We start from the raw sequence: 24,708 nt of genomic DNA, 5'->3' as shown, positions 1-24,708 counted from the left end.
TTAATGCTCTATGCCCATGTTTTCACAAAGTAAAATGTTTAGTGATCCAACTAATTTTTTTCCAAAGAACCAGCTTATGGATATATTTTGGTGTGCTTAGTGTTTTGAGATTATTTTTGCTACATTTGAGTGAATTTTAAGCCATTTATAGAATTATGGGGTCACATACTTTTCTTCTCAACATTCTTTCTCCATTGTTTCACTGTCTTATGTCATCTAAAATTGCTGGAAAGAGGTCTGAGGCCAGTCTGCTTTTTTCCCCTGGGTAGACTGTCAGCTTCTTCTATCTGGATGTTTGTAGTATAATTTTTTTTTTTTTTTTTTAAGTATGGGGTTTTCCGGTAGAAACTGGAAAACCTGCTAGACAAATTCTTCTTTTCTTTTTCTTTCTCTATCACCCGGGCTGGGGTGCAGTGGCATGATCTCAGCTCAGTGCAGCCTCCGTCTCTGGGTTCAAGCCATTCTCCCGCCTCAGCCTCCCGAGTAGCTGGGACTACAGGTGTGTGCCACCATGCCTGGCTAATTTTTGTATTTTTAGTAGAGAGGGTTTCACCACATTGGTTAGGCTGGTGTTGAACTCCTGACCTCAGGTGATCTGCTTGCCTTGGCCTCCCAAAGTGCTAGGATTACAGGCGCGAGCCATTGCACCCGGCCGACTTCCAGATCTTTAGTGTCTTTTTCTTGTTTCTTTGCTTACCTCTTTTGGTTACCATTTCATCGTTTTCTCTTATTTTGGTATCTCTATGTTTTTCTTTCAGAGGGCCCATATTATATTTAATTTTATTGGGAGTTTGGAGAAGAGTTTTATCAAATATTTTCCTCTACTTCCTGGGATCATTATGCTTTTGATATGCAGTGCTCATGTGTATTTTCCTCCTGGCATTTTTTGGGGGAGAGAAGAGTAGTATCTTACAGAGATCCTGTGACAGAGCTTTACTAAGAAATAGTGACTATTTTAATTTTTTTAAATGTCTACCTTGAATCCAGTAACCCTTTAGATAGAGCTTCTATTTCACAGGAAATAAGCAGTAGAGAATCAAGCTAAACATCACCCCATGGAAGCAAGCAGAGAAACCTAGAAGATAGGGCATGCTGCGGGAAAACTCATTCAATTGCTTTCACTAATAAGTGTCCTAAAAAGGGAAATATATCAGATTAAAATAAGCTAAGGGAACACGCTTGGTCCTGGATTGGGTAAGGATTTGGGTAAACCAGCTATAGTAATAATTTTGGTTAACTGGAGAAAGTATAATATGGTCTGAAAATTAGGTAAGAGGAAAATACACAAAGGCAGAGAGTGTCAACTAAATGAAGCAGGTTATTAAAAAGTTATAAAACAATATTTAGGGCCGGGCGCGGTGGCTCAAGCCTGTAATCCCAGCACTTTGGGAGGCCGGGGCGGGTGGATCATGAGGTCAAGAGATCGAGACCATCCTGGTCAACATGGTGAAACCCCGTCTCTACTAAAAATACAAAAAATTAGCTGGGCATGGTGGCGTGTGCCTGTAATCCCAGCTACTCAGGAGGCTGAGGCAGGAGAATTGCCTAAACCCAGGAGGCGGAGGTTGTGGTGAGCCGAGATCACGCCATTGCACTCCAGCCTGGGTAACAAGAGTGAAACTCCGCCTCAAAAAGAAAAAAAAAAAAAAAAAAAACAATATTTAAAGTATGATCTCATCACACACCCTTCCAGGAGGAAGGACTATGCTGAGTTTTATTAAACACTTGCTGTATGGCGTGGTGGCACACGCCTGTAATCCCAGCACTTTGGGAAGCAGAGAAGGGTGGATTGCTTGAGGTCAGAAGTTCAAGACCAACCTGACCAATATGGTGAAACCCCGTCTCTACTAAAAATGGAAAAATTAGCCGAGTGTGTTGGCAGGCTCCTACAATCCCAGCTACTCGGGAGACTGAGGCAAGAAGGTCACTTGAACCCGGGAAGCAGAGGTTACAGTGAGCTGAGATCGCACCACTGCACTCCAGCCTGCATGACAAAGCATGACCCTGTCTCAAAACAACAAACAAATCCTTGCTGTATTTTCCAATATTCTTCAAAGCTGTGCACTGCTTATGTAATAATAAAGTGTTTTAAATAGTGACATAGATTTAAATGGGACAGACTTACCACAAAGATAATAAAACTTAAGCTTCAGGGCCTCTAAATCATATGGGCCTCATGAGGCCCTAGGAGGACCCTAGCAATTTTATATCATACTTTTGGGGAGGTTTTAATTTTGTTTGTTAAGTTCTAGTGTCTTTTCACTGTGGTGACATACACACAACATAAAATGTATCATTTTAACCATTTTAAGTATACAGTTCAGTGGCACTCAGTACATTCCCATTGTTTCACATCCATCACCACCATCCATCTCCAGAACTTTTTCATCTTCCCTAAATAAAACTCTGCACCCATTAAACAATAGCTCCCTATGATCCCCTCCATCCAGTCTTTTATTTTTAAGAGTTTCTAAAATTTTACAAACTCTTAGCTTCACAAAACCTGGGTCCAGTCCCAACTGACAACCAGATGTTCTGATAATTCCTGGGCAAGCTATGAAATGATACCTTGCCCTGCCAACATGGCTTTAGCCTCAGACCAAAGGACAGTCAGCATGGTTAAGGCTGTCACCAAAGTTTTCATCACTAAATGTGCAAACAGTAGTATTTGTGTCAGCATCAACATTACTGAATATGCAAGGAGGAAAAAGCAATTTTTGGGGCAAGTTATTGGAACCTACATTTATATAACTTTCCCCAGAAGCTACAAGTTTATTATTCCTACAGTCCTCATTTCCTGTAAATTAACCTTATTTTCTTCATTGCTTAAAATTCTTGGTAAATAATTTTACATCTCCTTTTCCAGAAGGTAGTTACATGGCCTTACCTAGCTGCAAGGGAGGCCAGGAAATGTAATCTTTCTTATAGGAGACCTGTGTCCAACGAATCATTAAGTATTCTATTACTAAAAAAAGAAAGAAAGAAAACAGAATTGGTCAGGCATGGTGGCTCACACCTGTAATCCCAGCACTTTGGGAGGCCAAGAGGGGGCTGATCACTTGAGGACAGGAGTTCGAGATGGTGAAACCCCATCTCTACCAAAAATACAAAAATCAGCCAGGCATGGTGGTTCATGCCTGTAATTCCAGCTACTTGGGAGGCTGAGGCAGGAGAATCGCTTAAACCCAGGAGATGGAGGTTGCTGTGAGCCAAGATCATGCCACTGCACTCCAGCCTGGGCCAGAGTGAGACCTGGTCTCAAAAAATAAAAAAAATAGAATGGGTCTTAGGACAGACAACTAATAGACAACTAAGCATCTCTCAAATTGTTTCTAAAAAGATTCAATATGCTCGTTTTTGAGGTTTGGTGGGGGGAAGTAGGAAGGACTGCACATCTTTTTTTTTTTTTTTTTGAGATGGAGTTTCGCTCTTGCTACCCAGGCTGGAGTGCAATGGCGCGATCTCGGCTCACCGCAACCTCCGCCTCCTGAGTTCAGGCAATTCTCCTGTCTCAGCCTCCTGAGTAGCTGGGATTACAGGCACGCGCCACCATGCCCAGCTAATTTTTTTGTATTTTTTTTAGTAGAGACGGGGTTTCACCATGTTGACCAGGATGGTCTTGATCTCTTGACCTTGTGATCCACCCGCCTCGGCCTCCCAAAGTGCTGGGATTACAGGCTTGAGCCACCGTGCCCGGCTTTTTTTTTTTTTTTAATAGAGACAGGGTCTCATTCTGCTGTGCAGGCTGGAGTATAGTGGTGAGATCACAGCTCACTGTAGCCTTGAACTCCTGTCCTCAAGCAATCCTCCTAGGAGCCTCAGCTCCTCAAAGCACTAGAATTACAGGTGTGAGCACCTTAAAGCACCATTTATACAACTGCTTAGCATCTTGTTTAGAATGAAAAATTTACTTGCTCACAATCAGCTTTCTAGGTTGGGCGCTCAAGCCTTCTTCCTCTGAGGGTTGATGAACACCATAGAAGTAGGCTTAACAGGCCGGGCGCTGTGGCTCATGCCTGTAATCCTAGCACTTTGGGAGGCCGAGGTGGGTGGATCACCTGAGGTCAGGAGTTCAAGACCAGCCTGGCCATCATGGTGAAAGCCCACCTTTAAAAAAAAAAAAAAAAAGAAGAAGTGGGCTTAACAGACTTGCATGGAAAAGAGAAGTCATCTCCCCAACTGACTCTTGGGTGTCTCAATGGCCAAGTATATGCAAACTGTATATCTAAACCAGTGAGCTTTATTGTTGTGGTTAAGCTTTAACTGTGAACAGCAACATATCAATTTACTAATTACTACATTTTTGTGCTGTGTGTTCCCTTTCTAGGTTATTTCCAGGGAAATGCAAACCACAGGGCGTCGTCTCTGATCTGATCCTTAGAGAATGTGACCATGAGGACACTTTTCCTACCTGGTAAACAAAAGATAATGAGAAAAGTGAGGTCGGAAGTTGCTTCGCCGACCCAGGAGCTATAACAGATGCTTGAGCAGGGGTGTGATCTGAATGACTAGAGGGAAGGACTGTTGGTGGGTTGGGAGAGCCTCTAGGCCCTTTAGGCCTCTCCCTGACTTTATGATGAAATACAAAAGTCAGCCTCCATGCTTGTCCTTTGTGTTTAATTGTTGTCAAACTCCTTTTCTATATTTGTCACATTTGACCTTGATGGTTAATTCATTACATAATAAATTCAGAATTTGGTCCAAATTAGGAAACAGTTTCTCCCAGGAATGGCCTTGAAGAGTGTCAGCCTGCTTGGTTCTTTCCCCGTGACCTAGCAGCCCATGATTTGGGCTCTTTCCTCCTTTGGCTCAGGGGTGAGGGACACTGTCACTCTTCAAGAGGGGAAACGGCTTGTGGACCTGGCAGAGCTGCTCATCGGGGTTCTATTCCTCCCAGCCAGCGCCCTGACAAATCCAGCCTCTGGACAGGAAATGAATTACTTCTCCTGCTTCTTCAGTTTGACCTCCAAAGGGAAATAAGTCCTGCAAAAGAAATCAGCCTGCCTCGGCGGAACACAGAGCAGGCACCAACTCCCCTGCATCTGCTTCCATCACCTGCAGATCCCACATGATGCAAAGCTTAGGAAGACGGGGCTTTCAATGGACACACAGCTTTTAAAGTTGTGTGAGATAGGTTGCATTCAGAGTAAGGAAGCATTGAAAGGCAGGAAGGGTATTTTCCTCTTACCGGTGGAAGGAGCTTCCTGACAGCCCTCCTTCCTTGCTTTCTGCCTGGCTTACTGCTTTCTCAGCAAGTTGTGGGAGAACTATGTCCGGGGGTTCTGCAAAGGGCTGGAGAATGTCAGGGTGTGGATAAGCCCCACAGCCCTCTGGAGGAAAAGGGAGGCTCCTCTGCACTTCCCCTTCCTGGAGGTCTGTCCTGGTTTTTCATGATGTCATCCATTCATCATTGTGAGCTGACTGGCGGTCCAGGGCTTGGCCAGCTGCCCAAGGCCAGGAGGGGAGAGAGAGATCCCAGGACAAATGTGCAGCAGGCCCCTGAGCATGGGTAGAAATGTCATCAGTTCCACATAGAAAGACTTGGAGGAAATCAAAGAGGACAGTAAAAGTCACACGATCCTATCCAACCTTCCCTTCCCTGAATGCCTGGGAAGAATTCAGGGGCCTCTTGCCTGTGGATGGGGAACCAAACCCTGGAGCGGCCCTAGGTGTGGAGGAGGGACTGCTCTGCCAGATGCTTCATTCTCCAGAATTCAACTTGTTTCCTGACTCCGCGGTGTTTGAAAGCAACTTCGTCCAGGTACTCTTGGGTAGTGCAGAATAGCACTTTTTGTTTCTTCTAAACCTGTTCCCATGATATGACTGAGAGAGCCCGTTCCTGAAACTGGGGCAGAGTGAGACTGAGGCAAGGAGAAGCTAGTGGACCTGGAATGCAAGGCCATCCCCATTGACCTGGGCTTTCCAGAGCCCCAGACAGGGCTTCTACCAACAGCTGCCACCCGGGGAGAAAGATCAGGGATCCTCTGCTCTAAGTGGAAATTTGGTATTCAAATCCCCCAGTTTACTTCAGTGCCCAGGCTGTCACCTGAAGCAGATAAACAAAAGGCGCATTGAAAATATATGCTTCTTTTATCATTACTATTATTATACTTTAAGTTCTGGGGTACATGTGCAGATCGTGCAGGTTTGTTACATAGGTATACACGTGCCATGGTGGTTTGCTGCATCCACCCTCCCATTGTCTACTTTAGGTATTTCTCCTAATGTTATCCCTCCCCAATCCCCCCACTCCTGCTATCCCTCCTCTGTTCCCCCAACCCCTTGACAGGCCCCAGTGTGTGATGTTCCCCTCCCTGTGTCCATGTGTTCTTGTTCAACACCCACTTATGAGTGAGAACATGGAGTGTTTGGTTTTCTGTTCTTGTGTCAGTTTGCTGAGAATGATGGTTTCCAGCTTCATCCATGTCCCTGCAAAGGACCTGAACTCATCCTCTTTCTTAAGAACTAAAACGTGTGTTGGAGAAAGAACAGCATCTGGGGACCCAGAGAGAGCTGCTCTCAGATTCCAGTCCTCTGCCTTCTCCTTGGGAGGTGAAGGACCTGCACAGCCTAAATCTGGCTCCTTTAATGTAAAAGGGTTGAACTGACCTGAAGATGAAATGCAAATACAGCAAGCGAAGTACCTGGTCTAACAGGCACTCGATTCGAGTTCGTGTCCTTGCCTGGGCTCTCCTCTGGTTGGATGGAAGCGAGAATAAACAGCACTTTGGAGTTAGAGAGGACCTTCCGGTTTAGTGAGGGTGCAGGAGATAACAGGGCCCCTCAGGGAAGGACCAAGAGGATACATTTTTCAAAGAAGGCCAGGAAACAGTCCAGGGAGGACTGGCAGAAATGTGACAGATGCCAGGGAACTCCTGGGTTATAATTCTTGTGGGCAACTGTTAACAGCAGGTCGTTGAAATACTGTTTAAATACTAGTAGTTGTTTAACCAACATAGTGGTTCTCAACAAGAATTGATTTTTGGTCCCTACTGCCAGGGAACATTTGACAATGTCTGGAGACATTTTTCATTGTCACAGGTTGGCTGGGAGTGCTTGCTACTAAAACTAGTGGGCAGTGGTCCTGGATGCTACTAAGCATTCTCTAGTGTGCAGGGCAGTATCCAGCCCTCAGCGAAGAATATCTGACCTAAAACATTAATAGTGTGGAGGTTGAGAAACCCTGGGCTGAAACAGACTGCGGCTTTTGCCAAATGCTCAGGTTGTGCCTGGGGGCTGTGTTGCAGGTCAAAGGGGGCAGGAATTGGAGAGAGATCCACACAGCCTCCAACACCACAGCCCTGGGGGTGACCTCCTCAGTGCCCTGCCTGCCCCTCCCCAACATCCTACTCATGGCCAATGTCAAATGGCACCAGGGGCAGAGCCAGACATGGAACAGACCATCCACAGTCCCCAACATCTTCCTGAAGAGGTGAGCAATGCAGATGGGAATGGAGGACAAGACAGGTGAGGGGTGGCTGCAAAGCAGAGGTTGCTTGACTACCAAACTCAAGGAGAAGATAGAGCTGTCATTGGCAGTGACATTAAATTTTTTTAGACAACTGCAACCTAAGACAGGTGGTGCACTGGAAGGATAGAGGTCAAGTGGGACAAAGGGAGGCATCATGTGGACAGGAGTGAGGGCCAGTCTACCTGCCCACTTTCTTTCTCGCTGCACAGACCCTACTGAATTCATAGGAAATCTCTCAGCATTTGGTCCAAGGGCAAGGAGGCAGTGGGCTCTGGCAGATGGAGCACTGGCTGGGGGAGGGAGATTATTTCTAGTTCTTGGTGTGCAACTAACTGGACTCAATTTTTAAAATCACAAGTTATTTGCTGCTTTCCTTAGTTTTTCTTTTTCTTTTCTTTCTTTCTTTTTCTTTTTCTTTTTTGTTTTTGAGACGGAGTCTCTCTCTGTTGCCCAGGCTGGAGTGCAATTGGTGGGATCTCGGCTCACTGCAATCTCAGCCTCCCAGGTTCAAGCGATTCTCCTGCCTCAGCCTCTCGAGTAGCTGGGATTGCAGGTGCCTGCCACCACGTGCAATTAATTTTGTTTTTTTTTTTTGTTTTTTTTTGTTGTTGTTGTTTTTGAGACGGAGTTCCACTCTTGTTACCCAGGCTGGAGTGCAATGGCGTGATCTCGGTTCACCGCAACCTCTGCCTCCTGGGTTCGGGCAATTCTCCTGCCTCAGCCTCCTGAGTAGCTGGGATTACAGGCACACGCCACCATGCCCAGCTAATATTTTGTATTTTTAGTAGAGACGGGGTTTCACCATGTTGACCAGGATGGCCTCGATCTCTTGACCTCGTGATCCACCGCCCTCGGCCTCCCAAAGTGCTGGGATTACAGGCTTGAGCCACCGCGCCTGGCCTAATTTTTGTATTTTTAATAGAGTCAGAGTTTCACCATGTTCGCCAGGCTGGTCTTGAACTCCTGATGTCAGGTGATCCACCCACCTCAGCCTCCCAAAATGCTGGGATTACAGGCGTGAGCGACTGTACCTGGCCAGTTTTTCTATCAGTAAAATAAATGGGACTAAGTCTCACTTAGAACTGTAGCATGTAGTGACACCACGCTTGTCTGGTATGAAGTAGCCTTTTTTAAATCTTTGGGCCTCTTTAAATAATCTGTAGGATGTCTCATGAATCTCTAGATATTCCCAGAAGTCCAGGAAAACCCTTCATTTCTCCATGCTACCTCAGTGACACATCTCTCCGTGATGTTCTTGGTGTACATGTAGCAAGTACAGCCCAGCCCCAGCTGATCATATTAGGTCCAAAGCCAGCTCCTTGAACTTGAACTCCCTTGGGAAGAGTAACTGTGGCATTAAACTCAATAAATGCATAACCCAGACAGTGGGGCAAGCTCCTTTGGTATTTTCAAGAAAGAAATTGCAAAATCTTATGACTCCAGCCACTTTACCTCCTAGGCTGTCTCTTTCACATAGAGTCTAGGATTCACGAGAATATGGCAGGGTGGGTGGAAGTTACAGTGCAAATTCCAGGGTCACAACCGACTCCTACTGAATCGGACTCTTTAGTGGTGTCTTCGGGCATCTGCATTTTAAACAGGCTCCGGAGGCATATTTGATCTCCCCGGCATTTGAGCAGCCCTGTGCTAAAGCATCCTCTTTCCTACCTCCAAGAGCTTTAGTCCTAAAGGAGACCTTCCTGATTTTGATGAAGACAGGGTCAGATCAGATGCAATAGCGCTGTTAATGTGTATCTTCTCTGGTGGCTCCAGGATTCTCCCATTGAAGTTTGTGGAGCTCCAGGTATGTGACCGTCATCAACGTATCCTGCGATTGAGGACAGTCACTGAGAAGATTTATTACCTAAAGCTCCACCCTGACCATCCTGAGACTGTCTTCCACTTCTGGATCCGACTGATTCAAATTCTGCAAAAGGGGCTGTCCATCACCACCAAAGACCCTAGGATTCTTGTTACTCACTGCCTGGTACCCAAGAACTGCTGCAGCCCCTCAGGAGATTCCAAGGTAAGTGAGCACCATTGCCAGCCTCCAGCCAAGGCCAGAGCAGTGAGGTAGAGCTCACATAACCCAGCTGGTATGTGAGCGCCCTATGAAGGTGATCTCAGCCTGAGGCCTTTTCTAAACAGCTTTATTGAATATCATTTAGAACCATAAAATCTACCATTGTAAGTGTACAGTTTCAACACTTTCAGTAGATGTATATAGTTGTGTAACCATCACCACAATCCAGTTTCAGAACATTTCCATCACCCTAAAAAACTCCCCCTCGCTCATTGCAGTCATTCCCTGTTCCTGCTCCCAGCTCTAGGCAACCATCATATGTTTTCGGTCTCTACACATTCATCTTAGGCATTTCATATAAATGGAATCTTACAACATATAGTTTTTTGTGTCTGGCTTCTTTCACTTAGCATGACATTTTTCAGGTTCATCCATGTTGGAGCATGGGCCAACCCCAGGGCAGAGCAACAGAGTATTTGCAGTTTTTTTTGTTTTGTTTTGATTTTTTTTTTTTTTTTTTTTTTTTTTTTTTGAGACAGAATCTCACTCTTGTCACCGGGCTGGAGTAAAATGGTGTGATCTCAGCTCACTGCAATATCCACCTCCCAGGTTCAAGCGATTCATGTGCCTCAGCCTCCTGAGTAGCTGGGATTACAGGTGTACATCACCACACCCAGCTAGTTTTTGTAGTTTTAGTAGAGACGGGGTTTCGTCATGTTGGTCAGTCTGGTTTTGAACTCCTGACCTCAGGTGATCCACCCGCCTCGGTCTCCTAAAGTGCTGGGATTACAGGTGCAAGCCACCTCGCCCAGCCAGTTTATTCCTTTTTATTGCTGAATAGTATCCCATTGTATGGACAGACCACATTTTGTTTCACCAGTTGATGGACATTTGGATTGTTTCCAGTTTGGGGCTATTATAAATAATGCTTCTATGAACATTTGTGTACAGATTTTTTTAGACATTTGTTTTCATTTATCTTGTGTAGAGTTCAGTGAATAAAATTACTAGGTTATTTGGTAAATTTATGTTTCACTTTTAAAGAAACTGGCATTGTTTTCCAAAGTGGCTGCACCATTTTACATTTTCACTAGCAACATGTGAGGGTTTCAGTTTCCTTGCATCCTCACCAAAACTGGTATTGCCTATTTTATTATAACCATTCTAGAAGATGTATAATGATTTTACTATTATTTTCCCTAATGACTAATGATACTGAGCAACTCTTCATGGGTTTATTCGTTGTTCATATACCTTCTTTGGTAATATGTCTATTCAAATCTTTTGACTATTTTTCCTTTTTTATTATTATTATTTTTTTGAGATGGAGTCACTCTGTCGCCCAAGCTGGAGTGTAGTGACACAATCTCGGCTCACTGCAACCTCTGTCTCCCAGGTTCAAGCAATTCTCCTGCCTCAGCCTCCTGAGTAGCTGGCATTACAGGCATGCAGTACTGCACCCGGCCAATTTTTGTGTTTTTAGTAGAGACAGGGTTTCACCATTTTGGCCAGGCTGATTTCGAACTCCTGACCTCAGGTGATGCACCCTCCTCGGCCTCCCAAAGTGCTGGGATTACAGGCCTGAGCCACCGTGCCCGGCCTTGACCATTTTTCAACTGGGTTTTTCTTCTTATTGCATTGTACAAATGCTTTGTATATTCTGGGTACAAGTTCATCAGATATATGATTTGCAAATATGTTCTCTCAGTCTATGAATTGCCTTTCATTCTTAATGATGTTTTTGAGGAGCAAAAGTTTTAAATTTGGATAAAGTGCAATTATCAACTTTTTCCTTCTTTTTTTTTTGAGACGGAGTCTCGCTCTGTTCCCCAGGCTGGAGTGCAATGGTATAATCTCGGATTATTGCAACCTCCACCTCCTGGGTTCAAGTGATTCTCCCAACTCAGCCTCCCGAGTAGCTGGGACTACAGGCATGTGCCACCACACTAAGCTAATTTTTTGTATTTTTTAGTAGACAGGGTTTCACTGTGTTGGCCAGGCTAGTCTCAAACTCCTGACCTCAGGAGTGATCTGTCATCCTCAGCCTCCCAAAGTGCCAGGATTACAGGCATGAAGCTTTTTCTTTTATGAATCAGGTTCTTTTTTTTTTTTTTTTGAGACGGAGTTTCGCTCTTGCTACCCAGGCTGGAGTGCAATGGCGCAATCTCGGCTCACCGCAACCTCCGCCTCCTGGGTTCAGGCAATTCTCCTGCCTCAGCCTCCTGAGTAGCTGGGATTACAGGCATGCACCACCATGCCCAGCTAATTTTTTGTATTTTTAGTAGAGACGGGGTTTCACCGTGTTGACCAGGATGGTCTGGATCTCCTGACCTCGTGATCCACCCGCCTCAGCCTCCCAAAGTGCTGGGATTACAGGCTTGAGCCACCGCGCCCGGCTTGAATCAGGTTCTTAATGCATATCTAAAACTCTTTGTTCATTCCAAAGTCACAAAGATTTTATCCTATGTTTTATTCTAGGAGTTTCATAGATTCAGCTCTTACATTTAGGTCTCTGATCCATTTTGAGTTAATATTTATGTATGGAATGAGGTAATGGTCTAAGTACTTTTTTTGTGTATTTGGATATGCAATTAGCCCAGAACCATTTGTTGAAAAGACTATTCCTTCCCACACTGAATTGTCTTAGCAACTTTGTCAAAAATCAGTTTACCATAACCATAAAAATCTGTTTCTGCGGCCGGGCGCAGTGGCTCAAGCTTGTAATCCCAGCACTTTGGGAGGCCGAGGCAGGTGGATCATGAGGTCAAGAGATTGAGACCATCCTGGCCAACATGGTGAAACCCCGTCTCTACTAAAAATACAAAAAATTAGCTGGGCGTGGTGGCGCGTGCCTGTAATCCCAGCTACTCAGGAGGCTGAGGCAGGAGAATTGCCTGAACCCAGGAGGCAGAGGTTGCGGTGAGCCAAGATCGCGCCATTGCACTCCAGCCTGGGTAACAAGAGTGAAACTCTGTCTCAAAAAAAAAAAAAAAAAGAATCTGTTTCTGAATTCTCAGTTGCATTCTGTTGATTTGGAGTTTGCCTATTCTTGTGTGAATACAGCAATGTCTTGGTTAATGCAGCTTTATATTAAGTTTGAAAATGGATGATATAAGTCTTCCAATTTTGTTCTTTTTCAAACTGTGTTGGCTATTCTAGATCTGTTGCATTTTTATATAAATTTTAGAATCAGTTTGTTAATTTCCATTGAAAAAAACTTTTAGAATTTTGATAAGTGCATGTTGAATTTATATATCACTTTGGGGAGAAGTGCCACCTGACAATATTGAGTCTTCCAATATACGAATATAGAATGTCTTTTCATTGATTTCAATACTTTAGTTTCTCTTAGCAATGTTTTGTAGCTTTTGTTTTGTTTTTAACAGAGACGAGGTCTTGCTAGGTTGGTCTTATGGGAGAACTTCTGGGTTCAAGCAGTTCTCCTGTCTCAGCCTCCCAAGTGCTGGGATTATAGGTGTGAGCCACACGCTTGGCCTGTTTTGTAGTTTTTAGTAAACAAGTTCTTCACTTCTTTTTTTGAATGTTTTCCTAAGTATTGTTGATGCTGCTGTGAACTGAATTTTGTTTGTGTTTTCTTAATTTTGTTTTGGGGTCATTCATTGATAGTATTAGACATACAATTTGTTTTTTAATATTAACCTTATTATACATTATAGCAGTTTTATAGATTCCTTGAGATTTTCTACACACACACACACACACACACACACACTCATGTCGTCTGCAATAAGTACAGTTTCACATCTTCATTTCCAATCTAGATTTGCTTATTGTTCTACTGCACTAGCCAGAACCTCCAGTACATGTTTAACAAAAGAGGCAAAAGCAAACATTCAGTCTTCTGCTATTAAGTATGATGCTTATTATGAATATTTATAGATGCCCTTTATCTGGTTGAGGAGTTCCCTTTATTCCTAATTTATTAAACAGTTTTCTTTTTTTATCATGAATGAGTATTAGATTTTGTTAAATGCTTTCTCTGCATCTATTAAGATGATTATATAGTTTGTCCTTTATTCTGTTAATATAACATATTACATTAATTGATTTTTTTTATGTTAAACCAACTTTGTGTCCTTGTGATAAAATTCGCCTGATCATGGTGTATATACTTCTTTTTTATATGTTTCTAGATTCAGTTTTCTTTTCTTTTTTTTTTTTTTTTTTTGAGACAGAGTTTCGTTCTTGTTACCCAGGCTGGAGTGCAATGGCATGATCTCGGCTCACCGCAACCTCCGCCTCCTGGGCTCAGGCAATTCTCCTGCTTCAGCCTCCTGAGTAGCTGGGATTACAGGCACGCGCCACCATGCCCAGCTAATTTTTGTATTTTTAGTAGAGACGGGGTTTCACCATGTTGACCAGGATGGTCTCGATCTCTTGACCTCGTGATCCACCCGCCTCGGCCTCCCAAAGTGCTGGGATTACAGGCTTGAGCCACCGTGCCCGGCTAGATTCAGTTTTCTCACATTATGTTAAGGAATTTTGTATCTATGCTCATGAGAGATAGTGTTCTGCAGTTTTCTTGTGATATCTTTGATACCCTGGCTTCGGCATCAAGTTAATATTAGCCTCATTGAAGGAGTTAGAAGTATTTCCTCCTCTATTTTCTGAAAGAGTTCATGAAGCATTGCTATTACTTCTTTAAATATTTGATAGAATTTACCAGTGAGCTTTTTTGCCCCAGAACATGATGAGTATAAGTCTGACTTGAGCTACAACAGAAACTCCATGAAGGCAGGGGTTTTTGTCTGTCTTCTTTACTGCTGTATCCCTGGTATCTGGTAGCTAGTTGGCATTCAATATACATGGAAGGAATGAGCAGCTATGGACAGCATGCACAACTGGAGCACTTTGGAGTGTCATAGGCAGCAGGAAAATTAATTTTGTCCTGATGTAAAAAGCAGCTTACTAGAGGATATTTCTTAGAGAAATTAAGTTTTAAAACACTAATTAAATTTCTATAACAAAGATAGTATTCCCCTACATTTAAGTATAAAACCAAGCAGCATAAACTTTATTAAAGCTTATATTAATAAGCTATTAATACATGATATTCAGGTATATTAATAAGAATGAGTATCTGCTAAGTTATGTTAAAAGTATGTAATGAAGATATTCCCCTTAAGGCAGAAGAGGATATTTTTACCAATACAAAGAGTGTAAACTAACAAATATGGCCTCAGAATTGCCTTTATGAGCAGCTAGTATGGCTGCACCTTGGAAAATTCTGAGTTCTAACACTTTAGAGTCTGGACAATGATATTAGGAAAATGTGAAGACCCTAAGGCCTTAACCACCTTGTTCTGCTTTTTTTTCTCCATATAGGTAGAACAGAAGAAACTCCAAGCCTCACAGCCCAGTGAGAGTCTCATTCAACTAATGGCCAAGGGGGAGAGTGAAGCCCTCTCTCAGATTTTTGCCGACTTACACCAGCAGAAACATTTGAGGTACATGACTTAAAACAGGCCAGCCTCTGACATTCCTTTCTGCATCCCAGATGGTCTGAGCTGTGAGATACAGAAACCAAATATCTTGGTTAATGAGACCAGGGACAGACCCTGAAATACTGCCACTCACTATACAGTCTTTTTTTTTCTTCTTCTTTTCTTTTTGAGACAGACTTTTGCCCTGTCCCCTAGGGTTCAAGCAATTCTCCTGCCTCAGCCTCCCAAGTAGCTGGGATTACAGATCCCAGTAGCTGAGACTACAGGCGTATGCCACCATACCCAACCAATTTTTTCTTTTTAGAAGTAACAGTGTTTCACCATGCTGGCCAGGCTGGTCTCAAATTCCTGGCCTCAAGCGATCCACCTGCCTTGGCCTCCCAAAGTGCTGGAATTACAGGAATGAGCCACCATGCCAGTCACGTAAAACCTAATTTCTAATCCAGTTTCTAGTCCTACAGAGAAATAACCAAAACATTGTTTAAAACATTGTCAACTTACTGGATTTACTTACCTACTCACTCTGTCTCTGCTTGGACTTTTTGGAGCATCCGTGGTCGTTTTCTTAATATAGAGTCTGTTCTGGAAAGCTCCATGGTACGGCTCTATCTTCTTCATGACTGTGGAAATATCACTGTATGCACAGATGACTTAGCATTAAGTCTTGGTATAAAACTGGTTGGTTTACGAGACACAGGAGTTGAGCTGGGCGCAGTTGCTCATTCCTGTATTCCCAGCACTTTGGGAGGCTGAGGTGGGCAGATCACAAGATCAAGAGTTCAATACCAGCCTGACCAACATGGTGAAACCCTGTCTCTACTAAAAATAGAAAAATTAGCTGGGCGTGGTGGTACACACCTGTAATCCCAACTACTCAGGAGGCTGAGGCAGGAGAATCGCTTGAACCTGGGAGGCAGAGGTTACAGTGAGCAGAAATCATGCCACTGCACTCCAGCCTGGGTGACAGAGCAAGACTCCGTCTCAAAAAAAAAAAAAAAAAAGAGAGAGAGAGAGAGAGAGAGAGAGGGAGACAGGACAACTCCTTGAGCATATTGAAACTTGAGGGCTCAGTTTTCAGATTTGTAAAATGGCAATGAAAATAGTGCTAACCTCATTCAGATGTCGTCAGGATCAAATGAGCTCATATGCATCAAGCACTTAGAATGCTCCTCAGCAGATTTAGGGGCAAATTATAAATAAGCTCTCAATAAGTATTAACTTGTATTATTGATTCTAATTTGGCTGGAAGTAGAAAACTATTAACACAAGAAAAAGACTTATCTGTTGCCCTGTGTAAAGAATATACTCGGGAGCTTGTCCTTCCATATGCCATACAGAGATCTGTAATTAAAGAACTTCTTGATGAGTTATCATATTGCTGAGCCCTGGACTCTAATAGAGCAAGGTATTTTGAAGCTACTTTTTGGCTGTCTCAAAATATTAAATCACTGATTTTTTTTCTTTCTTTCTTTTTTGAGACAGAGTCTCGCTCTGTCACCCAGGCTGAAGTGCAATGGCACAATCTTAGCTCGCTGTAACCTCCACCTCTCAGGTTCAAGCAATTCTCATGCCTCAGCCTCCGATGTAGCTGGGAATTTAGGTTTGTTGATGAAATGCATATGGCTTGTCAGAGCTCATTCCACAGTTAAAGCCATTGTTTAAAGAAACGCTGCGGTGCTCTGTGTTTTTGCTCCTGATTTCCCTGGGGGTTTTGGATGAAAGTTGCACACAGACTCATTAATGTCAGTCTGTGCCTCAGGGACTTGAGGTTGCGTTTTTGAGCATAGGGTGCAGAAGCCTTTCTGGATTTGAATGTGGCTGTGGAAAGACTGCAGTAGCCAAGGCCATATGCATAAAATGAGGGGTTGGAGTCAGTAGTCACCTCGGGGATTTTTTCCATTTTGCAGTAAGACGTTGGTGGCGCGTGCCTATAATCCCAGCTACTCAGGAGGCTGAGGCAGGAGAATTGCCTGAACCCAGGAGGCGGAGGTTGCGGTGAGCCGAGATCGCGCCATTGCACTCCAGCCTGGGTAACAAGAGTGAAACTCCGTCTCAAAAAAAAAAAAAAAAAAAAAAAAGAAATTATTTGTAACTTGCCTCTGCTCATTGGGCAGTTCATTTCAAAGGGTTATTTGCCTCATCTTCTGTCTTCAGTGAAATCTTATGTGTAATTGTGTGTATTTATTCCACCATGGGAACGGAGAACACCTGCTTAGTGTTGCACTTTAGACTGGTGTCTGTTTTATGAATATAGCTTTGCCACAAATTCTCCTTTATCTTTTAAAAATGTTATAGCTTTAAATTATGACTTATTTTGACTGTGGAATAAATACATGAATGAAAAAAAAAATGCAGGTGCCCACCACCATGCCTGGCTAATTATTGTATTTTTATTAGAGATGGGGTTTCACCATGTTGGCCAGGCTGGTCTTGAACTCCTGGCCTCATGTGATTCACTCGCCTCAGCCTCCCAAAGTGCTGGGATTACAGGTGTGAAGCACTGTGCCTGGCCAAATCACTGATTTTTAAATGACTGTTTAAAGAATAGCTTCTGTTTATATCTCATTGGCCACACTCAGTCACATGGCCTTGCTCAGCTGCAAGGGAGGCTGGGAAATGCATTCCCTGTTTTGCATAGTCATGTACCAACACAAAATTAGTCACTCTGCTCCCAAGGAAGAAAGGAAAAAGGGTCACTGGGGACCTACTGGCACTCTCTGGCACAGATAGCTTTTAATATTTCCAGAAGCTGAGAGGAGTAAGATCTGAAGGAGAAAATCGGCAATAGACTGCTAAAGAAAGGGTGAAGAAGGGCCAGGCAGGTTAAGGGAATGGACAGGTGCAAGGCTGAGACTTCCACAAAAGAAGAAACTTGGGTGGAAAGGAAGAGCAGGTAGTGATGGAAGAGAATACGCAGAAGAAAGCAGAGAGTGAGCCAGGCAGGGCTTGGGAAGCCATGCAAAGAAATCTAGACTTCCAGTGTCATGGGAGCTTTAGCAGCATTTTAAACAGGGAAGTGACGTGATCCAATTTACATTTTGAAAAGGTCATGCTAGCTGTTGCCTGACAGTTAATTTGAAGGGAAGGAGAGACATGGAAAAAGCAGCTAAGGAGCTATGGCAACCTAGTCTGGGCAGATGAGAGGGATGTAAGAAATGAGGGAGGAAGGGATTCGTTTTGGCTTCACTGCTATCTCGATAATTGCTTTGTACAGACATTTAGTTCCTCCTCTTCAGTTTCCCAGAATGAAGCCCCTGAGTGATGATTTTTCTCTGATTCAGGCTGGTTCTAGTCTGGTTGCAATTATTATCAATTTCTGCACATTTAGCAACAAGATGCAACTTAACAGCAAATATAATAAATGGCTGAAATGCAGAACTGAACAGATGGAGTCACCCCTCCTCCTCAGCGAAATCAGCAGCATGGGCTCTGCTCCTCACCTCCCACCCCATTCCACCTCCCCTTCCCTGTTTTTTTTTTTTTTTTTTTTTTTTTCTGGAACTTTAATATGCGTCACACCCATCCAATATAGCCACAGCTGGCTTTTTTCATATTTATATCTGTCTCTAAAGCTTTGCATCAGGAACTTTGGAACAAGATCTGAAATACAAATTTAATGTTCTTTTCCTTTACTTTCAACTTTCATTTCCTTGATCCTGAAATGGCTCGAGTTTCAGGAGCAGCAAAAAGGTGGAGACCAACAAGAACAGCTCAGGTAAGGGAGGGCACAGGGTACCATACCTCAAAGAGCTTTCCACTCTGGATATAAGAACAAGATGCTCCCCAGCTCCCATTCCAGTTGTCCTGGTGCTGTCGGTATTGCCATTGTCCTTCCATGCCTTAGTTTGAATTCCTTTAAGCTCTCTGGCCACCACAGTTAAGTTGGCACGAAGTCCTAGTCAATTTCTTTCTTTGCAATGTATCTTCTATTTTCTTCACTTTTACACTCACAGACCCTACCCTAGCCCAGCCCTACTCATCTCATGCCTGCAGCACTCTTCCACAAGTTCCTTTATCCATTTATTCTTCAAAAACATGCACTGAGTACTGTGTAAGTGCCAGTTACTGTGATGGGCTTGAGGGTCATCATGTAGAAAGACACCATGTTCTCTCAAGAAGTTCAAAATTTGGTGGTGTCAGATGGGGAAATCCCCGAATTACAGAACGTCTCCTTCCAGGAAACATTCAAAGCTTATGCTTAGGGGACCAAAGGAGCATAAAGAAGGGGGTCCCTTGTTCCTGCCAGGAAGCTGGCCTGGGAGGCATGGTTTCTGAATTGAGTCATAGACCATGAGTGCAGGTGAGCTGGCTGGAACAGATAAGGCAGGGCATTCCAGGAAGAAGAGACAGAGTCTGCATGAGGGAGCATAATGTATTCTGGGAAAAGCACCCAGTTCTCTATTTCCAGGCTCTAGTTAACCCCAAATCCACTCAGTGTGGCATGCATGGCCCTGCACAAACTTTCCCCATCTCACCCATCTCACCTGATCACTCACTCTGCCTCTAATAGGAGCCCTTGGCCTAATCATCTTCTCCAGCCCACATCTTTTGCTTCAGCAAACTGTATCCATCCCGTGCCTCCTTCATCTCCATCCACTCCCTCCCCTCGATGCTTCCCTCTAAATCCTCCCTATCCGTCTAAATCCTGTCCTTCACACAGCACCTTCCTGCTCAGGATAATCCTTCCTTGATCACAACCTCTCTTTCGTGATTCCCTAGTTGTTTTATAAGTTTGAGGCACATTTCTTCAATGAATACTAAATTGTTTTCATGCTTCTCAATTATCCGCAGCATAAAGTAGAGGGCTGAGAACACAATGGGACAATAAATACCCATACACCACGCCACAAATCAATACTTCATATTGGCTCAGCAGGCAGGCAGAATATCATAAGATATCTATAAATTTAGAGAAGGCTATAGGTCCCAGGGGAACTCTGCTAACTTTCTTCTAACTCAGGGATTACAAATGCATAGGTCTGCAGGTGATATAAATGGGTAAAGGGCTGGGTGACATGAATGTAAGAACAGGTTAACTTTTCTCTAAATTCTGTTATAAGTAAAACAACTGCTGGCAGCTGACACTTGGTGTCAAAACTGAGAAGACAACAGGGAGTGGTGGGGACAGTGGCAATGAGAAGGTGAAAGCTTCAATTAAGACTTCCGTTAATTGTTGCCACGCTGGAATCCAGGCCAAATGTTCTGATTTTTTTGAGAGAAGCCAAAAGTCTGGACATATGTGGCATACCACCTTCCCACAAAATATTAAAGCGTAGTATTGGCTAACACTTAGTGGGCAAACAAAACATATCTGCAGACCGCATTCGGCCTGGAGGCCACCAGCTCACAGCCCCTGTTCTAAATGGTAAGCACAGCTGTGGCTGCTTCACATTTTGTCCAAGCCTAGGAATGTTTTCTCATGTTGTGCAACTAATGACTCGATGGTGATTCGTTTCTCTGTAATTCAGACACACATACATATAAACATACACACTCAAAATACACCCCATGGCATTAGGGTTGAGGAAAACAGATGTGACAAATATTTCAAACATTTCTGGGACTTGAGAAAACAGCTAAAATTGTAGGATCACAGGGTATCTGGCATCACAGGAGCTACCACACCCAAGACGTTTCTAGGCTGAAATTAACCATCCCAGGTGGCCTCCAGGCCCTCTTTTCTCATTGGGTGAGGTAGCGTACCCTCTCAGTTTAAAAGGACTGTTAAACCCCAGCCTCTTGGAACTTTTGGATGACAAAGAGAGACTTAGAGTTGGAAAAACCAGAGACCCAACAGTACCTGTGTGGCTGAATCTTTCCACTCCCCTCCAGCAGGCGGTGTGGCCCATTACCGCAGTGTTTCCCAACCTTTAATGGGCAAACAGTCCCCCACAGATCTTGTTAAAAGGCAGATTCTAATTTCTTTGGGTCTAGCGGGCTTCAGCCTGCTATTCTAACATGCTCCCCCCAGGTGATGCCAAAGGTTCACTGGGCTATGGGCCATCCTTTGAAAAGCTGGGACCAAGTGGACCAAGAAAAGGGCTCTGGCTTAAGGCCTTCTGGGTTCAAGGCCATTGCTACGTCAGCTAAATGAGTCTCCTGGGGAAATTCACTCAGTTAACCCTTCTGAATCATATCGGGTCTCTCCTTTTACTGGTGCTGTCTTGTTCACATGACATAGTGGTAAGAACATGGACTCTGGAGCTGGGCTTCCAGGCTTGGAATTCTGACTCTGCCTCTCTTTGTGTGCCCATTGGTAAATTACTCACCCTCTCTGACCTCACAGAGTTGTGGTGAGGATTAAAGGACCATGAATGCATGTAATTGTTTGGAATGGTGCCTGGCACATTATAAGCAGCCCCCAGATGTTGGTTGTAGCCTGTGAGTGCTCTGGGAACCAGCGTACAAGCAAACGCATTTCTTTACTTGACTTAGAGAAAGATTCTTCCGGTGAAGACAGCATCCCTTGCATCCGTGACCTACGTTGGAGGGCTTCATTCACATGCGGAGAGTGGGAAAGAGAGAACCCCTCCGGGCTGCAGCCCCTCTCACTCCTCAGCACTCTGGCAGCCTCCTCCGGGCCACAGCGGGCCCCACCCATAGGTACAGCAATGGGAGTAATCCCCTACCATGGTGGGGCAGCCCTGGTGTTTAGCCTCAGGGCTGGGTCAGGTCCTGGGGTCCTGAGGGTGATTCCAGAAAGCTGTGGGGTGGGGTCGAGTGATGTTGGCCACAGAAACCTCAGCCCTCTTTTTCCAACTGGGTTGAGCAAAACCCTGATGTGTGGCACCTCCAGGGCCCCCAAAGTTCCCCAGATGCTGTTGACACTACAGCTGCTTTGTTTTGCTTTGTGGGAGGTGTAAGGGGTCTCCTCTGCAGAGTCTCCATGTGCTCCTTCCTCTCTTTTCCTTTCCTGGAGCTCTTGAAGAGCTTTCTTACTATTTTGGTTGGGTGCAGAGAGTGAAAAGGAAGGAGGCTAAGGGAGCAGGGGTGCGGTCAGAACTCCTAAGGTCCCACCCAGTCCTTCTCTTCATGCTCAATGCGCATTCGTCCATCCACACATTCATCTAATGAACACTTGTGAAGTACTTCCTATGTGCCTCTGTCTGGCCAGAGATCGATTTCCTTAAAAGGGAGTGTCAAAACTGAGAAGACAACAGGGAGTGGTGGGGACAGTGGCAATGAGAAGGTGAAAGTTTCAATTAAGACTTCCATTAATTGTTGCCATGCTGGAATCCAGACCAAATATTCTGACTTTTTAAGAGAAGCCAAAAATCTGGACATATGTGGCATACCACCTTCCCACAAAATATTAAAGCACAGTATTGGCTAACACTTAGTGGGCAAAAAAAAACATATCTGCAGATCGCATTCAGCCTGGAGGCCGCCAGCTCACAGCCCCTGTTCTAAATGGTGAGCACAACTGATTTCTGTTTTCTTTTTCTTTTCTTTTTTTTTTTTTTTTGAGATGGAGTTTCGCTCTTGTTACGCAGGCTGGAGTGCAATGGCGCGATCTCGGCTCACTGCAACCTCCGCCTCCTGGGTTCAGGCAATTCTCCTGCCTCAGCCTCCTGAGTAGCTGGGATTACAGGCACGCGCCACCATGCCCAGCTAATTTTTTGTATTTTTAGTAGAGACGGGGTTTCACCATGTTGACTAGGATGGTCTCAATCTTGACCTTGTAATCCACCCGCCTCGGCCTCCCAAAGTGCTGGGATTACAGGATTGAGCCACCCGCGCCCAGCCTGATTTCTGTTTTCTAAAGTAAAATATTGTTAATAAACCACCAACTCTTTTTTTTTTTTTTTTTTTTTTTGAGATAGAGTCTCGCTCTGTCACCCAGGCTGGAGTGCAGTGGCATGACCTACACTCACTGCAACCTCCGCCTCCCAGGTTCAGGTGATCCTCCCGCCTCAGCCTCCTGAGTAGCTGGGATTACAGACACCTGCCACCACGCCCAGCTAATTTTTGTATTTTTAGTAGAGACAGGGTTTCCCCATGTTGGCCAGTCTTTTCTTGAACTCCTGACCTCAGGTGATCTGCCCACCTTGGCCTCCCAAAGATTATAGGAGTGAGCAACTGGGCCTGGCCACCACCAATTCTTATAAGATACCTATTATGAAGAGTTGATAATTTTTAAATTAGCGTAGTATCTTTGTGCCCACAAAAGAGCTTTTTAGGTAATTTATATCCTATCAAACACTTTTCTCTCCTACACTCACAGGAAATTCTATTTGAGCCACCCTTCCGCACTGGGGAGAATCTGTGCAAGCCTCATCAACACTACTCTGTAGCATTCAGCTTCTGAGGGATTATCGGGAAAAATAGAATCATCTCACGGTGACAGCAGAGCCTTTCCAGCTGTACGTAACCACGTCCTCACCACTGCACCTCGCCACTCCCTGCCTCCATGCTGCTGCCAGAGCTGGCCTAGCAAGATGTGTGCTCAGAATGGCCAGGACCGAGCGATGGAGGAAAGGAGTGAGAGGGAAGTAGGAGCAGAGAAGTGGAAGGGAGCAAAAAAGGAGTGGCAAGAAAGGAGGAAGTCAAAGCGGATGAGAGACGCGAGACAAGTGGTAACAGGAAACAGAAGAGACTTGGCAGACAGGATAAAGAGGACAAGAGAAGAGGCACAGCCCTGAGGGATGCTCACCAAGCTTCTATTTATCTAATTTAAAACTTGGAAGTAAAGCCATAAACCAAAAAAAAAAGAAATACGTTTTCTTCCCTGCTCAGACCACTCTGGACAAGTGTGAACTGCCAGACTCCCTCAGTTTCCCTTTCTGTCTGTTTTTCTTGCTAGTTCCTCTCTTCTGATTAAAGCTGTATTCTTTCTTTGTTGGCCTGCTCCCTAACTTGGACTTGCTAGCCCAGCCTTGGTGTTCCAAATAGAGGTTTGGGTTTGAGCTGCAGAAAGGTTCCTGTGGGAGGCAATAAGACAAGGTGTGTAAGGTAGGGTGAATTTCTCTTTTGTGTTCAAATTCCCTAAGTTTGCTATTATCTCAGTGCTGCAAACACTGGCTTTTAACTTCCTTTTTGTATAACACTCCTTAAAATGCCAACATGCATTGTTAGTGCTTTTTAAATTAGAGATTCCAGAGATAGGCGATAAAGTCTCAAAATGTAGGTTGATCAGAGGTTTATCAATTACAGATGAAGAGAGTCACTAAGGAGTGTTTGTCAGATGGTCTATGGACTGGCCTCTTTGTTTAAAATGTGCCATATTATCAGGTGCAGTAGCTCTTGCCTGTAATCCCAGCCTTTTGGGAGACCAAGGCAGGTAAATGGCTTGAGCGCAAAAGTTGGAGACCAGCCTGGGCAACGTGGCGAAATCCCATCGCTGCCAAAAACAGAAAAAAAAAAAAAAACCTGGGAGTGGTGGCATGTGCTTGTAGTCCCATCTACAAGGGAGAAGCAGAGGTAGGAGGATTGCTTGAGCCCAGAAAGTCGAGGCCGTAGTGAGCCATGAGTGTGCCACTGTACTTCAGCCTGGGTGACAGAGTGAGATCCTGTCTTGAGAAAAGAAAAATTTCACATTTAATGAGAAACAGACTATGAATATTTCAGGAAATCTGCCCATCCTCCAATTGGGCAGGATATTTTGGGAGGTTTTGATTTGACTTAAGATATCCTAGGCCGGGCGCGGTGGCTCAAGCCTGTAATCCCAGCACTTTGGGAGGCCGAGGCAGGTGGATCACGAGGTCAAGAGATCGAGACCATCCCGGTCAACATAGTGAAACCCCGTCTCT

At 44.4% G+C, this 24,708-nt stretch overlaps 1 protein-coding gene and 1 pseudogene across 1 annotated transcript; one reads left to right on the top strand and one right to left on the bottom strand.

The window, feature by feature from the left end:
• Positions 1 to 329: 329 nt before the first annotated feature.
• LOC120365482 (U7 small nuclear RNA) lies at positions 330 to 373 on the bottom strand (annotated as a pseudogene).
• A 5,142-nt stretch (positions 374 to 5,515) lies between these two features.
• GARIN1B (golgi associated RAB2 interactor 1B) lies at positions 5,516 to 23,355 on the top strand. Its single transcript, XM_010343245.2, has 7 exons — positions 5,516 to 5,761; positions 7,248 to 7,432; positions 9,245 to 9,497; positions 14,841 to 14,962; positions 18,631 to 18,674; positions 21,395 to 21,562; positions 23,184 to 23,355. Exons 1-7 carry the CDS (start codon positions 5,516 to 5,518, stop codon positions 23,195 to 23,197), a joined length of 1,032 nt encoding a protein of 343 aa, XP_010341547.2. The 3' UTR covers positions 23,198 to 23,355.
• The last annotated feature ends 1,353 nt before the right edge of the window (positions 23,356 to 24,708 follow it).

This window comes from Saimiri boliviensis, chromosome 10 (assembly GCF_048565385.1).
Source record: "Saimiri boliviensis isolate mSaiBol1 chromosome 10, mSaiBol1.pri, whole genome shotgun sequence".
Lineage (NCBI taxonomy): Eukaryota > Metazoa > Chordata > Mammalia > Primates > Cebidae > Saimiri > Saimiri boliviensis.
This window is presented reverse-complemented; position numbering and strand designations above follow the sequence as displayed.

What these genes read in the sequence shown, in the direction of transcription:
- GARIN1B (XM_010343245.2), top strand. Translation starts at nt 5,516, where the DNA reads ATGTCATCAGTTCCACATAGAAAGACTTGGAGGAAATCAAAGAGGACA. An exon ending in GCCCCTCAGGAGATTCCAAG is followed by an intron (nt 9,498 to 14,840) that starts GTAAGTGAGCAC and finishes TTCTCCATATAG; the next exon opens with GTAGAACAGAAGAAACTCCA. An exon ending in GACCAACAAGAACAGCTCAG is followed by an intron (nt 18,675 to 21,394) that starts GTAAGGGAGGGC and finishes TACTTGACTTAG; the next exon opens with AGAAAGATTCTTCCGGTGAA.